Genomic DNA, 18364 nt, shown 5'->3' on the forward strand with positions numbered 1-18364 from the left:
CAATCTCTTCGCCTCACAACTGGATCACCAGTTAGGGAGGTACTGCAGTTACAGATAGGACCCAGAGGTGCAGTAGACCGATACTTTTCTACAGGAATGGAGCACAGAGAAGGGCTACGCCTTTCCTCCATTTGCCATGATTATGCGACTGTCCACTCAGGTATGGTGACAGAACGCGGATCTCAGCTAATGGATTGTTCTTGGGATTTTGCAATCCCTCTACCCCCGTTTCAGGATCCCCAGGGGAATCCTCAACATCTGGTGCTCTCAAAGACTCTCGGCCGCATGGCAGATTACAGGGAAAGATGGAAAGTCCTGGGAATTTCTACGACTGCGGCCCTACTTGCCAGAGCCTGGGCGGATAGCACACACAGACGATACAGATCGGCCTGGTCACGATTCATTGATTGGTGTCATCAACAGCAACTTGATCCAGTGGGGGCAGACGTTGTATGTATCTTACATTTCCTGGCAGATTTGGGTAACAAGGGTTTAGCCTACTGGTCGATAAACACATTTAGATCAGCTATCTCAGCTGGACATACCTATGTGGATGGCCACCCTGTGGGGGAACATCCTCTTGCGTGTACACTTCGCCGGGGTATTATGCTGTCCATTCCTCCAGAACCCAGATATTCTCACTTGTGGGACGTCAACAAGGTCCTTCAATTATTTAAGTCTTGGCCATCCAATAAATACCTCGAGGTAACGTCAGGATCGCAGAACAGCATAAAACAAGCATTTGCAATGCAATAGGTCTCGCATTAGGAAAGTTTGAGCTATTGGTTTTGTAAATGACAATTTTTTTATTTATGTGTTGGTTTTGAAAATAGCTAAATTAATAGCTTGTCATTTACAATGCCAATAGTTTTAACTTTCGCAAATGAGACACCTATAGCATTTGTACTGCAATGTGTGTTGTATTTACGTGACTTAGATGTATTGATATTACAAATAACAAAGGCTTTTAATTTTTTAAAATAATTAATACTTAAATAAAAGTTATTGTAATTTATAATGGCAATAGCTTAAACTTTTGTAAATAACTTTAGTGAAGATTATGTTCAGTGTATTTTATTGTGACGAAAATGCAAGAATAGAAGTGAAATATTAAAATTTTTTGTGACATTTGTAATAAAGCTTGAAACATTGAGAGAACATATTTGAACCAGTTGTTGAATGGATGCACAGATTGATGCTGTGGTGGCGCCGAGTAATGCCGTGGCATTCAGTGATGCTGTGGTAGCGCATAGTGATGTTGTGGTGCCCCTGAGTGATGCTGTGGTGATGCGACAGATAGAGTGAGTGAGTGCGATAGATAGAGTGAGTGAGTGCGATAGATAGAGTGAGTGAGTGCGATAGATAGAGTGAGTGAGTGCGATAGATAGAGTGAGTGAGTGCGATAGATAGAGTGAGTGAGTGCGATAGATAGAGTGAGTGAGTGCGATAGATAGAGTGAGTGCGATAGATAGAGTGAGTGAGTGCGATAGATAGAGTGAGTGAGTGCGATAGATAGAGTGAGTGAGTGCGATAGATAGAGTGAGTGAGTGCGATAGATAGAGTGAGTGAGTGCGATAGATAGAGTGAGTGCGATAGATAGAGTGAGTGCGATAGATAGAGTGAGTGAGTGCGATAGATAGAGTGAGTGAGTGCGATAGATAGAGTGAGTGAGTGCGATAGATAGAGTGAGTGAGTGCGATAGAGTGAGTGCGATAGATAGAGTGAGTGAGTGCGATAGATAGAGTGAGTGAGTGCGATAGATAGAGTGAGTGAGTGCGATAGAGTGAGTGCGATAGATAGAGTGAGTGCGATAGATAGAGTGAGTGAGTGCGATAGATAGAGTGAGTGCGATAGATAGAGTGAGTGCGATAGATAGAGTGAGTGCGATAGATAGAGTGAGTGCGATAGATAGAGTGAGTGCGATAGATAGAGTGAGTGCGATAGATAGAGTGAGTGCGATAGATAGAGTGAGTGAGTGCGATAGATAGAGTGAGTGAGTGCGATAGATAGAGTGAGTGAGTGCGATAGAGTGAGTGAGTGCGATAGATAGAGTGAGTGAGTGCGATAGATAGAGTGAGTGAGTGCGATAGATAGAGTGAGTGAGTGCGATAGATAGAGTGAGTGAGTGCGATAGATAGAGTGAGTGAGTGCGATAGATAGAGTGAGTGAGTGCGATAGATAGAGTGAGTGAGTGCGATAGATAGAGTGAGTGAGTGCGATAGATAGAGTGAGTGAGTGCGATAGATAGAGTGAGTGCGATAGATAGAGTGAGTGCGATAGATAGAGTGAGTGCGATAGATAGAGTGAGTGCGATAGATAGAGTGAGTGCGATAGATAGAGTGAGTGCGATAGATAGAGTGAGTGCGATAGATAGAGTGAGTGAGTGCGATAGATAGAGTGAGTGAGTGCGATAGAGTGAGTGCGATAGATAGAGTGAGTGAGTGCGATAGATAGAGTGAGTGAGTGCGATAGATAGAGTGAGTGAGTGCGATAGATAGAGTGAGTGAGTGCGATAGATAGAGTGAGTGAGTGCGATAGATAGAGTGAGTGAGTGCGATAGAGTGAGTGCGATAGATAGAGTGAGTGAGTGCGATAGATAGAGTGAGTGAGTGCGATAGATAGAGTGAGTGCGATAGATAGAAAGAGTAAGTGCGATAGATAGAGTGAGTGAGTGCGATAGATAGAGTGAGTGCGATAGATAGAGTGAGTGCGATAGATAGAGTGAGTGCGATAGATAGAGTGAGTGAGTGCGATAGATAGAGTGAGTGAGTGCGATAGATAGAGTGAGTGAGTGCGATAGATAGAGTGAGTGCGATAGATAGAGTGAGTGCGATAGATAGAGTGAGTGCGATAGATAGAGTGAGTGCGATAGATAGAGTGAGTGCGATAGAGTGAGTGAGTGCGATAGATAGAGTGAGTGAGTGCGATAGATAGAGTGAGTGAGTGCGATAGATAGAGTGAGTGAGTGCGATAGATAGAGTGAGTGAGTGCGATAGATAGAGTGAGTGCGATAGAGTGAGTGAGTGCGATAGAGTGAGTGCGATAGATAGAGTGAGTGAGTGCGATAGATAGAGTGAGTGCGATAGATAGAAAGAGTAAGTGCGATAGATAGAGTGAGTGCGATAGAGTGAGTGCGATAGAGTGAGTGCGATAGAGTGAGTGCGATAGATAGAGTGAGTGCGATAGATAGAGTGCGATAGATAGAGTGCGATAGATAGGTAGAGGGAGGCCGATAGAGAGATAGAGGGAGGCCGATAGAGAGATAGAGGGAGCCTGATAGATAGATAGAGGGAGGGAGTTTCAAGGCCATTTTGGGAAATAATGCAAGACCCTTGTCTTTTTAGGGAGAGAGGAATTACATAGTCCTTCACATTTTAAGGCCTCTTCGGAGTTAGTGCAAAGATCCTCTTACTGAGCAGATAAAAAGTACAAAGTTCGTCACAATTTTCAAGCCACTTGTGAAACAGTGCAAAGTCGCCCTTTCTTATCATCTTAGCAAATAGACAAAGTGCAAAGACGATTACATTTGTAAAGCCACTTGTGAAACAGTGCTAAGTCCTTCTTTCTTATCATCTAGATAATGTACAAAGTACATTATCAATTTTCAAGCTAAATGTGAAAACAGCACAAAGTCCCTCTTTCTTATCATCTTATCAAATAGACAAAGTGCAAAGTCCTTCACACTTTAGGGCCCTCTTGGCAAATCGTGCAATCGTGGTAATGGCCCGTCTCTCATTTATCCGGCAGCCGGGGAAGTAGAGCACAGCCCGTGGAAAGGTAGATTGTTAAACAACGTGATTTATGCAACGGAAAGATTAAAAGTGTCCACTACGTATTCACCAGGCACCTGGTGAAATAGTGCAAGGCCCCTCAGTTACTATGCGGTCTGATAAATGTTCACTTCTTCCCTCAGACCCCACGCATTGTCCCTTAAAGGCCTGTGAAATTGAAAGAGATGTTCCCTTTGAGGGTGAGTGACGAGGCGTCACCGAGAAAACAGAATGGCCGCACTCTTGAACAATTCCACACGCTATTGACAACGCTCCCCTCCCTGCCCACTGATAAATGGACTCTCCCGACCTGGTCAGTCGTGCACGCACTGGGATGGGGCAGGCACGTGCACTCTCACGCGTGCGCACGCACAGTCACCTAAACTTAAAGGCACTAATGCCGTCTAATCTTCACAAAAAGGCATGGCACACTTTGTAAACTACACAATATGCTGTCTTGGTCCACTTTTGTCTTTACTGTACAGCAAACGTGAATTAAAGCTGTAGAAAGTGCACAGATGCAGCCATTTTAAAAGGATTTCTAAAGTCCAATTAAAAGTTAGAATAATCAGAGATTTGCGCGATCACCCAGGATGAACGGGGGAGCGGAGAGGACAAATACGACTCGGAGAGGTGGACGAAGAAAGCAGAGGGGACACAATTCACTAAAATGGCGTTAATCCAGTCGGAACTCAGATGGGCGCAGTGTTCAAACCCTTGGGCATTCTTAGTGAAAGGAAAAACCAAATCAGACATCTATATCTGGAGGATGGGAACAGGGAATAAAGTCTCATAAAAGGCGCGCGAGGTCGCCTCATTTACTCATAGCAACCAGGCGCTAGATCGGGCAGGAATCTCAGGGAGTACAGAGCAGTCAGTGCAGTGACACGGAGGCCTCTGGGAAGCGTCACGAGGGAGCGCCCCGTACATTCCCGTGATATTAAACCCCCTCCCAAGCTTGTGGTCTGTCTTGAATTGTATCAACCTCACCTAAAGTTTACCTTAAGTCGCCGTTAAGGAAACTAGCAAAGACAATGCGCTTTTTTTGTTTAGACAATCTTATAATGGCAAATTCACGGGGAAACACCCTTTGAGCGCTTGAGAACTTTGAGGGCTCGCAAAGCAGTGACGTGGTGAATGCGGCCGCACTCCGTGCAGTCGACGAGCTGACAGGGCAGTAACTCTCGGTTAATGCCCTCGCACGGCCACCAAGCCCATCAAAAACTCCGGAAATATAAAGGGAATGCGGGGCACAAACAAGCCGTTCTTTGTGCTCTCATGTGTGCTCACTGAGAGCATTCTATATGTGCACAGAAGCGCCCTGCCCGCATGTGTGCATACATGCATCACCCTCTATGTGCAGTCAGAGCATGCTCGGCAGAGCAGTGCGTGGCACTGGCTCACGCGCGAGAAGACAGGGCCGGGGAGTCAGTAGGTAAATTATTGACAGATACATCAGGAGATGTCAATTCTAATTACTCATTTCCCTTTTGACCAAAACTGTGTGATCCTGGGCAAATCACGTTCAACCCAATGCCTACGTTGATTAATGCATTAAGAGCAGCTGAAAACATGTTTCCTTCATTGATCGGCGCTATTTTAAACAGCAGGAGCTAGATCATGTTTTAAAAGGTCTGCCCCTGCAGCGCTACATCTGGGGTACCTCACATGACCCAGCTGCAGACCAAGAAGAAGGCAACCTTTCAAGTTGGGGGAGTTGGGTGGGGGCTGTCTTAATACCTCTTCTCCCTAAAGAAGGGGCTCCCTGATCCTCGAGCAGCCAGTGTGAGCGTTTAATATCCTGCATTCTTCTTGTCTGTTCTGAAAGGGTAGTTCACCAGTTGAGGGTTCCATACGTGTGAACCCCAACATTTTACTTCACGTAATCTAACTTCCGCCTTCCAGTTGACTTTGTCACAGTCTCATGCCAATATCTGCAACGTCCCCTGTGTGCGCCCGCCCGGCCCCCGGATGTGTGCACACAGGAGTGCTGCTGCAGGCGACGACCTCCGAGACTGTGTGGCACAGGCAGCCCTCGGGGTCTGCGTTCAATGGGAGGCATCCAGGGGTCTGCATGGAGCAGGCAGCCTCCCCAGATACTGAACGGAGCAGGCAGCCTCCCCGGAAACTACATGGAGCAGGCAGCCTCCCCGGATACTACATGGAGTAGACAGCCTCCCCAGATACTGCATGGCGCAGGCATCCTCCCCAGATACTGCATGGAGCAGGCAGCCTCCCCAGATACTGCACGGAGCAGGCAGCCTCCCCAGATACTGCATGGAGCAGGCAGCCTCCCCAGATACTGCATGGAGCAGGCAGCCTCCCCAGATACTGCATGGAGCAGGCAGCCTCCCCGGATACTGCATGGAGCAGGCAGCCTCCCCGGATACTGCATGGAGCAGGCAGCCTCCCCGGATACTGCATGGAGCAGGCAGCCTCCCCGGATACTGCATGGAGCAGGCAGCCTCCCCGGATACTGCATGGAGCAGGCAGCCTCCCCGGATACTGCATGGAGCAGGCAGCCTCCCCGGATACTGAACGGAGCAGGCAGCCTCCCCAGATACTGCATGGAGCAGGCAGCCTCCCCGGATACTGCATGGAGCAGGCAGCCCCCCAGGGTCTGCTTTAAATAGGAGCCCCCGGGGTCTCCATGGAATAGAGAGATTTCCAGGGTCTGACTAGAACTGGCAGCCTCCCCCCCCCCCCCTTTCCCCGGGGTCTGCATGGAACAGGCAGCGTCCCCTGTGTCTGCATTGAACTGGTACAATACCCGGGGTGTACATGAAGCAGGCACCCTCCCCAGGGTCTGCATGGAACAAGCACCTCCCCTGTGTCTGCATGGGACAGCCACATGCACCCTCATAGAGGTGTCCATGGAAAAGGCAGCCTACCCTGTGTCTGCGTGGAATGAGCAGGCAGCTCCCATGTGTATGCATGGAACAGGCAGACCCCCGAGGTCTGCTTGAACAACAGACACTCTCCTCTGTGTATGCATGGAATAGGCAGCTCCCGTGTGTATGCATGGAACAGCCAGCCTCTTCAGGATCTGTAATCAGCATCCCCAGGATCTGCATGGAACATCTCTGAGTGTCTCCGTGGAACAGGCAGCCGCCCCGTGTCTGCACTAGTATCTCAGCATCCTTCGCTACTCACCGCTCTGCCTGCAACCAACCCACCATACACAGTCTAGAAAAAAAAACCAGCTTGTACAAATTAAGGTTCCATATGAAACAGCAGTACAAAACTAGGTCTTGTATCCCGGCTATGAGGAGACCTGGGAGGGCGGGGGCTGCCCGCGCATGCGCGGCATTTCTAACTTTTATTCTGAAGAGTCCCAGTTACAAATGCCGCGCATGCGCGGGCAGCCCCGCCCTCCCAAGTCCGGCAGCTGAAGTCCCGGGTCCCAGGAGGGGGCCCGAGTGAAGAACATCGGGAAGCCCGGTGAGGTAAGAGGGGGAGGGGGGTGTAGCTGTGTGTGTGTGCGTGTGTAGCTGTGCGTGTGTATGTATATGTGTGACTGTGTGTCTGTTAGCTGTGCGTGTGTATATGTGGGTCTGAGTGCCTGCGTGGGTGTATGTGTGTGCGCATGCGTGAGTGTGGCTGTATGTGCGCGCGGGCGAGAGCCTGTCTTGCTGTGAATCTGAGGTAGGGGATGTGCACGGCGCCGGGCTGGGCGTGCGCGCCCACAAGGTGAAGTCGATGCTCGTGCCCAGCCCCTGTCTCAGATTCCCAGGAGACGGACGGCTATAGTTGTCGAGCAGGACTCCAGCATGCTTCGCATGCTTTCTCCTAGCTCGACCTAAAAAGAGGCCTACAGCAACAGTGTGGCAAAAAACTCCATAGGAGCGTGCTAAGGCAGACACTGAATAGCCTATAATACTCTACATAGGGTAAGTGTCAACCCCTGCGAGGGGGAGTCCTCTTGGGCAAAGCACACATTCAGAGGACTAAAAGGAAAGACGGAACTAGCCGTCCGACTGCACGTAAAGAACACAGAGATGGCGGAACCACCGCCTACACTATGCGGGTGCTACGCAGAGTACTGGAACATGTACGAAATCAGACCAACAAGGCAACATCGCCTACGCAGAATAAAGAATACTGATAATTCAAAAAAGGGCGTGTCGCAAGATTCACGTTAGCCCTGACATGAGGCGAGAGACCACTGAGTCTGCGTGGCTATCACAAACTTCCAGGCCATTGAAAGGCAGATCCCTAAGAGCATCCCAAACATTGTCCGGGAAAGGACTGTCTTGCAGCCAAGCATGGCGGCGCAAAGCCACCGACCAAGCAAGAGCTCGTCCCACCAAGTCAGTGGCGTCAAGAGAAGAGAGAAGGAAATATTGCGCCATCCCCTGCCATCATGCAGAAGGCAGATTAATTCAACCCACGGGCCTTCTGGAATTGAAGGTAGAAGAGTCTCGACCAAGTCCCAAAGGGTAGAGGAAGCACTTGCGAACACACAAGCTGTATTCAAGGCGCGGATGCCAGCACTGGCAGAGGCAAAAAGCTGGTGACCCCTGGTGGGAGGCAGAGGCAGGGAGGAGGAACACTAAGTCGAAGGCCGCCTGAACAACTAGGCCCTAGGGTGAAGGGACAGACAGAGGGGATCATGAGGGGCAGGACGGTGTCAACGAGCAATGGCCCGATCAACAAGGTCACCCGAGGAAGGCCTCGCCCATGTGCCCAGAAGGATGTCAAACAAGGATGCCCTTCAACCGGATCCATATGGAGAAGATCCAACATAGGATCAGACGATAGAGGAACCACAGGGGGCTGAAAACAAAGAATAGCAGCTGCCCTGTGAATAGCCAGTGAGTAGGCAGCACTAGCCTCCGTTGCCATCCGAGGAGGTGACAATAACCCATCCGTAGAAGATGGCTGGAGACTAACTCGTCCACTAGACTGCAACAGTGGAGGAGGAGCAGGAGGCTGATCCAGAGTCCACGCCACACTAGGTACCTTCACCGTGGGCCGAAATGGCCACAGATCAGGGGAGTCCATAGGAGGGTTGGCATGTGGCAGAAGAGGAGGCGCAGCACCTGCATCGATCGACGTTACAGGGGAGTCGCATCGACGTCCGAGAAGTCAGGTGGAATATTTACATCCTGAAATATAGGAGACGTGGACGTCAGTACCGGCGTCGACGGACGTCGAGCCGGAGTCGTCTGGACGTCGACGACCTCCAAGGGGGACTCGGGCTGGGCGCCGACTGACGTCGACTCCACTGCAACATGTGGAATACAGGGCGTCGAGCCCGACGCCGCCTCACAAGTCGACACAGGAAGCCGCTCAGGGCTATACGGAGACTGACGGGGTGGGCTAGACGGACGATTGGGAGAACCCACTGGGCCGCGTCCAGTCGGCTTTGAATCGGCTCCGGAACCGGAGTCAATGCACACAGCCGGAGCCGTGGAGGAATCTGCCAGCGAAGACCCGACATGAGTGCCTTCCACCTATATGAGACCCGAAGGCGCACCAGTGAGAGGGGGTGACCCAAAATAGGAGAGGAGTGCTTCAGAATAAGCCTCCATTTTGGCCAGTGTTGCTCCGGCACCCAGAACGGGGGGGTAAAGAGGAGACGACCGCCGTTCCCGGCAGGGAGGGAGAAGAGCAGGTGCCAGCGTCATGGGTAGGGGAGGTAGACCTCCTGGACTTACGTTTGTGTTTACCCTCCGAACTACGTCTGCGGGAAGGTCCTCGGGAGTGGGCTCGATCCAGAGAGGGAGAGTGGTGACGCGAAGGTGCAGTACCGGACAGCCGTACGGCCAGCAATTTCATCCGACGCTCCCATAAGAACTTTGGTTTCACCCGGTGACAATCGTCGCAGTCGTTGGAGTCGTGGTGCACCCAGAGGAAGAACATACAGATGGCGTGCGGATCCGCCACTGACATCTGACGTGCACAGGTCTCACACGGCTTAAAGCCCGAAGGCATCGCACACTGTTCCGGGACGCCGATGGCGTCGAGAAGACACGAAAAACAGGTCAAGGAACCGCTGGTTTTCCAGGATCCGCGTTGGGATGTGGAAAAGAAGAACACTGACATAAACGCGTCAGGAGGAGCATCTATGGCTCCACTGGCGTCACATCCGTGGACGACGTCAGGGCGGAACCTTGCGGCGCCGCCCCTGGCACACAGAGGTGCTGCTGCAGAAGAAACTTTCCCGGATCCAGTCTGACGCCTGGGGATATTCTAAGTTAAGGAATCTGCCGCCAGACATCTATATCAGATATTGACACATTATGCTTAGCTGATGTTTACGAACACATGGCTGAATTACCAAAATATATTTAATACAGATATTTGAGTGATAAATCATGAGGCTTTGGGGAGACATTACTAAAATTGTGCAGCTATGGCTGTGTTATTATCCTGATGCATTCCAAATGGAAATAGTAATTCACATTTCTTCTGGCAACATCATGCCTGATGTACTGAGGGAATCGCTGATGGTAACCTTGCATGGTGGAGCCAGTTATGTGATCTTGTCTGACGTGGTCAGTGCTAAACTAATATTTATAGTAGCTCTGCATGATTTTCATCAAAAGGTCGAGACCTCTCCTGTAAAGGCAAAGAAAAATGGACAGGGAATAGACACTGGATGCACCAGTATGGCAGTTTTATTGCTGCAGTGATGTCACTACAGTGTTGCTTTCAAGTGCAGAGTTGGAGCTGGCGCCTCTACCAGCACAGGAAAACAATGGAACACGTTTCCAGATCCAATGTGAAGGTGAGGAAGCTGCAGGTAGAGTATTCAGAATAAAGACTGTTACCAAAGGTAAGAAGTTTTTTCAAGTTGTAGGGAATCTGTCAGATGATTTCACTGTACAAGGCAGTACACCAATGTGTAGTGTAGTTCCTATATTCCCAATAGGCTCTGCGCATTGGAATAATATATCCTATAGATTTGACGTAGGACTGAGGTCAACTAGGTCTAAATCGAATATACTAAACTTAATTGTGTGTGTGCCAGCTAACTCAGAGGTCACTAGAAACTTTCTCGAATACACAAGAAGGGATTCGTTTCTGACAACCACATAAACGTGACAATTTTGTTTCCCAAGAATAAGAATATATCTCTCAGAGTCCCAGAAACAATAGATAAGTATTTCACTCAGTCAACTGCACATGCTTCGTTTCTACAGAGTTGCAGAGAAATAGAGAGACGGGCGTTTTCAATAAAAAGGTTTATTGAACAGTCTTCTTTCTCATGCAAGAGAGGTGAACTGCTACAATCGTTATGCAGACTGCAAAGTAATAATGTGTACAATGAGAATAGTATTATAAAATAATACTGTGAGAGCATTGTATGGTTTCTAAGCCATATAAAAATACATACATAAATAACATTGACTAAAATACTCAACTGGTGCTTCTAAAATACGCCTACCCCAATGTACCTAACCGAAGTCTGGTACAAGGGAAGAAGTAAGTATTGTGTAGCATAGGTTTAGTTGTTTTTGCCAAGAATCTACCAAAGGTTTCTCTAGGTTCTAATCAGCTCCATACCTTGGTCAGAATGAAGGAGGTCTGGTATCTATGTCTCGGGACTCGATTTCCCAACACCCCGCAAGGGGAGCCGGAAACACTGGAGCTGAATTCTCGGCAGGAGAAAGGCAGCTTCTTGATCAGTGCGTCAGCTGGAGAGTCGGCTTCCTTCAGCACTTGCTGTAGCGAGCTGCGTCGGGCAAGTAGGTCTTCGAACTGTTCCGAACCACTGTATCTTGCTAGAGCAAGTGAAGGTATATTTATACCTTTGAAGATGTTTAGGAATGCCTTAGTTTGACGCAAAGTCGGGCATATGAACGTCAGGAAAGAACCCCTAGGGAATAGTTGTTCTTTGTAAAGTAACTGAGTTCTTGGACAAATCAATATTCAAGCAAGGGGAAGTTTCCTAACTGATTAAGCTGGTTTGTCAAGAAATCTTTGTGACGTTTGGTACGGGTGGAAGTAGCCATGCCTGTATTTGGGTAGCATGTGCTATGCCTAAATAAGGGTTTGATTTCTAGGCCTATATAAGGGCAATGTGAATTGTACCTATATAAGCGCATGAATCTGGAAAATTTACTCGGAGATTAAAACGCCACACAACAAATGTAAGGAAAAGCTCATCAAAAGGTGGCAAATAAGTAAAGCACACAAATAAGTGAGGAGTAGCACGAAGTAGCACCATGTTCAATATGGGAAGAGGGTGCACACATTCTGATAGACCAACACATTCTCAATGCTTGTCCCTCCAACTACCCATTACCATGGCAATCCCCACTACTTACCATTCTATCCTTAGTTTTTGCATTAAACCCAACATTTAAAGTATGAACATAACGAATCTAGGTGCTGTTTAATCACCCTTTATACTCCCCGGCTTTCAAGATGTGACACTTTAAAACGTCTAAGCACTATGTAGTCTTTCATGTCAAAAGGTTTCCAATGCACCTTTAATTGAGAATGGTTATAAAGATAATGAGAATAGTGAAATGTTGTTTAGTTTGTCTCAAACCTATTATATTATTAATTGCAAATATATTTCCACTTAAAAAGGAAAATGATTGTGGAAAGAGTATCAGTACTGTACAGCATGTATAATTTATAATCAAAGCTATACAACGAGTCAGCTAAATAGAACTAACCTCGATCTACATCTGGTGGATGAATCATTTCTGGTTTCATGAACAGCATCACCATTTTGGCGCATTTCAACTGAAACACAAGCAAATTAATTTTAGCATCTATTTCTTTATTTCTGCAAATCAGACATATGAGCACAGCCTTATTTACTTACGAGCTGTTGATGAACTGCAGTTTGCTAGTGATTCTTGCTCATCAACCAAACCATCCAAAACAACCGTAAGCTCCCCAGTTTGTACAGTGCCATGCTTGTTTTCAATTGAAAGCTTTAATTGTTCTCTGACCCTTTCCACTAAAAAGAAAATGGAAATGACAGTTTGAAAAATATTTAATTCTTCATCCCCTCTGACAAATCAGAAGCTGAGCAAGCACGAATGCTAAAAAAAACTGTATACAGAAAAAGTGTATTTATTAAAACTCAATACAATTTGTTACAATAGCAAGTCAGAGGCAGCTTCCGTTATGGTACATCAGTTTTTTTTTCTTGTGCTGCACTTACACATCCTATTCATGGATTTAGAATTAGTGACCAATGTAGGCAATGTTAAGTAAAGCAGAAAACAGAACTTGCAATATTAATTAAAGAAAAACTTCATCAATCATAAGGTTTTACGTTAGTAATTTCAGAAGCTCTCTCAAGGCCTTCAACCAGTTAATCCAGACACAATGAACACGCAGCCTACACCCTCCACTCCCTTGGACTTTATTTCCTAATTTAACTGCTTCAACGCAAACATAATAATCAGATTCAGCTTTAATTTAACATACATACACACATGCTAACATTTTCAAGCAGCAAAGAGGGAAGATTTGAAAGAAAAAAATATCAGGTGGCCTCTACAGGGAGTAAGAGAACTTAGGCTTCCACCTCATTGGCTAAAATGTGGGTTCTTTCAAATAAAGCGAATGTTACTAAACATACTATGTTGTTTCAGGCATAAGGCCATTTTACACTATGTACTGTATGCTGTATATTTTTCACTGAATACTGCTATTTTAATGTACTGGGGATTCCCAGCTAGGCAAGAGAATGAGCCAAGCATGTGAATCTATAAAAGATACCAATGTTGGAGAAACTCAGGTTAGCCATGCACAGAAATTATTTTACTACTACCTACTTAGTGACAAAAGGTATCCCACAGGAGTTAACACAAATCAGCTCACATTTGTACCTTCCTTAACAATATCTGCACTAACTAATAAACGTTAGGATGCCTGAGCAAAGAACACATCTACTGGTAGAGAGATTTAACAAGTGTTGGCCAGTGGTATGACGTTAGTGGGAGTCATCACTCATTCAGCCGTTCTAACATGGCATATTTGCTTATTTCAATATAACTGATCTCCAGTTCTACCATCTTTGACATTGCCCTTATCTGGAAGAACGGAGTTGGGAAGACAACTATAATATAGCAGGAAGGACTTAGGAAAGGATCTGCATGCAAGTTTTGCATCATCTGGAATCAACATGCATGTGCATGTGTATGCTGCTGCTTTTCTGAAAGAAAACCGAACTGCGTCACTTGAAAAAAATCACGAGGGGCAAAATATTTATGGGTGAGCTACCTAACAGTTTTGTTGTTAACAGGGTCTGCACAAAGAGTTTTGCTAAATTTTAACAGCATTTCTATAGCACGTCAATAAAATATGACATTCTCTTGTCCATAGTTGCTCAGAATATGGTTATTTCTTGAGGAATAGAGGTTTGCTCTGAATCAAATTACACAGAATGCTGCTTTTACAACTCAATGGGAGAAAAGCAAACCAACCCATGTTGAATAGGTTTCTTAATACAGTTAAATGAGTTTGGTAGCAGACTATGGTGTGGTGAAGGTGAGTGGAGTAACCAAAACGAACTATTTAATCAGCAATTCACATTAACTTTATATTAATAAATACTTCAATTTATAGCAGCATGCATGCTTCAAATAATTGCTGTTGATGTGTTAAAGAACAAAAATAAATACGTAACTTGAGAGGCATGATATTGGAGAAGCTTGTACTTCCTGGGTTCGTGTTTTTATTACTATACAAGATATAGAACACATTTGCTGTTTAACTTACGTTTTCTGTTGTGCGTTTCCAAAGCTTTTCCTAAATCTACAGTGGTTTTTCCTAATAATGCATCAGCTTTTAACGTGTGATGGCTCCATACTTTGAATTCTAAAGTGGTATGAGGTGTTACATTCCTGTAGACAAAAACAAGTGAAATTAGGTGGAACATTGAAAATAGTTTTTTGAAAAATCATGTTAAAGTTGAACAGGATAATCAGTCATTTAAATAGGACATTAATTTCGTAGGAAGAACAGTCACAAAAGTATCCCTGCGACCCTAACGGTTGCAATGTAACTGCATTTTGTACTGACAAAGTCACAGGAGTCCAATAAGCAATCGAAACTGGGAAAACTACAGCCCTGGAGATGTAGAGCAGCGACACTCAAAGTACAGATCAGCAGGTGCATGCGACCCCCTCGTCAACTGTAGCACTGGGCTGCAATTGACAACTCAGTACGAACAAAAAAAGATAAATTAAACACGAAAGCATTTATTTCAAGGTTAATTGAAGTTAAAGAAAGGAAAAAGCTAGGGTGTCCTGCACCGCTTAACTTTAGGAGCAATTTCATTTTTAAACACATCTTGCATCAAAGTGCAAAAAAAATTAATAAAGTCTATCTAAATTAAAAAAGTGTATTTCAATAACATGCACCTTAGTTTTTCACCTTAGTACATCAGAATATATTAGTGCATCGAGAAGTATTTTTTTTTTAAAGTGATAGTTTTAACCATGAATATAGAAACATTAATTCTTCCCTCCCCACCTTGACAACAATGCCAATAGTGAACCAAGACGCAGGTCATTTGTTATGTGTACTTTGAGTGGCCTTGGCTCTTATTATACATCAACAACATTATAGTTTATTAAATCAAAAAAAGGAGAAGGTTTTGTAAAGTGCATATCCTGAATTCATGTATTTCGAGGTCCTCTTGTATGTGACAATGAGGGAAAGTAAAATAATACTATTGTCTAGGATTACACAATTTATTTAAGTGGGGAAGATGGATTAATCCTAGGTTTTCTGGTTTCACATTGTGCAATTCAACCACTAGATGTATATGCTTCACTTACCCCTTCACCTACCTTACCACCAATTCCCATCCAGCCACCCGACCATCACGCTGCAGACATTAATGTGGCCCTCAGTCACATCATAGACCAAATATGTTGGCCCCATGATGTAGAGTGAAACACACCAGGTCCGAGGCCAAACCCCATCCAAATCTGAATCAACTCATTCTTCCTTTTGAAAGTTCATCCAAATTGACTAGCGATTACAAAAGACCAGATCACAAATCAGCATGCAAAAGCATGCTAAAAAGATTTCACCATTTTCAGGAGAACCAGAAGGCTGCTTTAAGTGGCTTTCAAAATGTTATTCATATATCAAAGCTTCATCATTTTTACTGAGAATAAGCAATTATGGAGCAGTTCTGTAAGAGTGACTTTTGCTAACTAATTTATCATACCTCTGTATCTTAAAAACAAACATTTGGAAAGTGCAACTGTTAGCAATGATCCACTTAAATCCCTTACCAAGAACTCCTTTATTGAACTGCAGCATAGTGACAGTTGTTTTACTTTATAATACAAAGGATTATAAATTCTAAAATGATTCTCAAACATATTGTATTCATGAGATAAGTTAAATGTGGACAGAAAAATAAAATGGATCCCAATTCTAAGATTGCAAATCAGGTTCTACGAGACTGAAAGTACAATATGCACACTGTAGTAAACGTTGAACTCTTACCCAAAAGACCTCATCCTACATACTGAAAGAATATATTTCACAAGAGCGGAAAATCCATTAGTATTTTACACAGAAGAGATAAATGAGGAAGAAGCCAAAGCTCCTACAGCAGTGCACACGTGCAGTCAACATATATACACATTTCCACCTCCACAGATAACACAGTTTATACTTTTTTTTTGCCTATACTAATTCAATGTCCACTGACTAGTAGTGATCTTAGCAAGGTTTTTGATTCAGGTTATAATCTAAAAATGTAGATTAAGTCATAGAGGGTTAAATCTTATCTAAAAAGAACTTCACTTGAAAATTCTATGAATCCACTCAAAACTGAGAGAGCAGCTGTGGCGGGGCCCCGTGGGATGTGTGGACCTCCGCTCTGGCAGTAGCAGAAGACGGGGGCCCAAATCTGTGTGGAGTGGCTTTGTGGGACGTGGACAGAGTTAAGTGGATCGGAGCCTCACATGTGCGAGCAGGCTAGGCGCCCGGCTCGACTGCCCGGCTCCTGGGCGGTCTGACCCGATGACGCAGTTGCCGCGGCCTGCGGTGTCACTCCGTGAGGAGCGGGGCTCTGGTGGCGCGGCAAACGATTACGGCGGCCAAGAGATCTTGAATTGAGTAGATGTGCACTACGGGGGGGGGGGCAGACTGCGCTTGATGGTGCGAGCGGACGGAGAGGAACCCGACCTGCATCCCTCGCCTGGGGCATGTGGCCTGCCCCCAGCAGTTTGGGATTCCCATTACCTCAGCGCTTGACTCCCGTACCAGCCGGAGGCGCAAGACGAGATTTGGCACTTTTTAACCCCTTATCTTTGGGTCCATCAGCATCCAATATATGAATTTTAGTCTACTCATATGCCCTATCCGATTCTGTAGATGGGCACTTATTTCGATTTTGGGGGCATGTGTGTCCCTGGACACTCTATTGCAGGATTTGGTGGTATTCGCCTATGCATAGCATATTACTGACACCCGACTCCTGGGTTTCGTCTACTCACCTTGCGGCTCTGGCCACAAGCATTTTCCATCATTCAAGTACCAGTGACTTCGGCTGCCATCTTTCTGGTTCTTTACCAGGCGCTTCCTCCCTTGCTTGCTATTTGACTATTGCGCCCTTTAGAAGGTGAGACCCACATTGGGGTCACCCACCGAAACGCGCGTCGGCGCTGGAGCTTCTATGTCAACCTGTTTTCTCCCCTCCCAAGATTTATGAACATGTTAATTGGAAATTGTGCTTTAACCATGAATTGTATCATTCACTGTTTGCTTATTTATTGATTAATTCTGGAATTGGCTAACTTGTTCTAACTTTGTCGACTTGACAGATTTATCAATTGCCATATGTCAAAAATAATAGGCAGTCTATCTTCATGTTGACATAAGTGTTTTTTAACCCTTATTTTGCAGGACGTTTGAGGATGTGTGTGTAAGCACTTGCTTGTATGAACGTGTGTGTGTGTGTGTGTGTGTGGTGTAGGATGTGCGTGGGTTATTTATCGTGTATTATATATCTTGTTTTCAAATAATTGTAATGTGATATTTATTGAAAAAAATAGATATTTTTTGTACCTAATGTACCTGTGTATTACATTTTGGAAGGCCAGTGTTCCATGTATGCGTTACTTTTACGATTAACACTGTTGGATTATTGACACAGGCAGAACTTTTGATTGTATTCCTGCCCCCAGCTGATACATGCAAGACACAGATAGCATAGCCCTTAAAGGACTGAGTTTGGCAGTGCTGGTTGGGTGCATTCTGGTCCAAAACAAAAGGGGATAAGAATAAAAGAAGAACACAAATAAATAAAAAGGAAGGACTTGAGTGTCTGGGCGGGCGGTGCAACCCACACTGAGGCTTGGGCCCTAGCCCTGTACATCGACCAGATATTTGGTGCCCCTTCCCCCTTCCCTCTTCATCACAGCCTCTAAAAATAAGAACTCCATGCTGGAAATTGCACAAAATTGACAGTTGGTCTTGTCTGGGCCCAGGAGAAGTCTGGTGCAGGCCACCCCGGGGCACTGGAGCCCCCGCTTATGACTTCTGGCTGTCTCGAACATCGCACAACCTCCTCCTCCCTTGCCCCCCCCCCCCTTCCAGACAGGTAAAACCAGGGTGGAAAGGCCCCAGACCCAGGCTGGGAGTGCGCTGGA

The 18364-nt window shown here is 45.8% G+C and overlaps 1 protein-coding gene across 2 annotated transcripts in view; it reads right to left on the minus strand.

Moving 5' to 3' along the window:
* WWP1 (WW domain containing E3 ubiquitin protein ligase 1) overlaps positions 1-18364 on the minus strand; it is a 1173512-nt gene that overhangs the window by 997271 nt on the left and 157877 nt on the right. For both annotated transcript variants that reach the window (XM_078687073.1, XM_078687072.1), the window contains exons 4-6: positions 14466-14590; positions 12556-12693; positions 12404-12473 (exon numbers count right to left, since the gene is read on the minus strand). In XM_078687073.1, coding sequence (XP_078543199.1) covers positions 12404-12473; positions 12556-12693; positions 14466-14590 — 333 coding nt within the window. The remainder of the gene's footprint in view (positions 1-12403; positions 12474-12555; positions 12694-14465; positions 14591-18364) is intronic.

The sequence above is a fragment of the Lissotriton helveticus genome, chromosome 4_1 (genome assembly GCF_964261635.1).
Source record: "Lissotriton helveticus chromosome 4_1, aLisHel1.1, whole genome shotgun sequence".
NCBI lineage: Eukaryota > Metazoa > Chordata > Amphibia > Caudata > Salamandridae > Lissotriton > Lissotriton helveticus.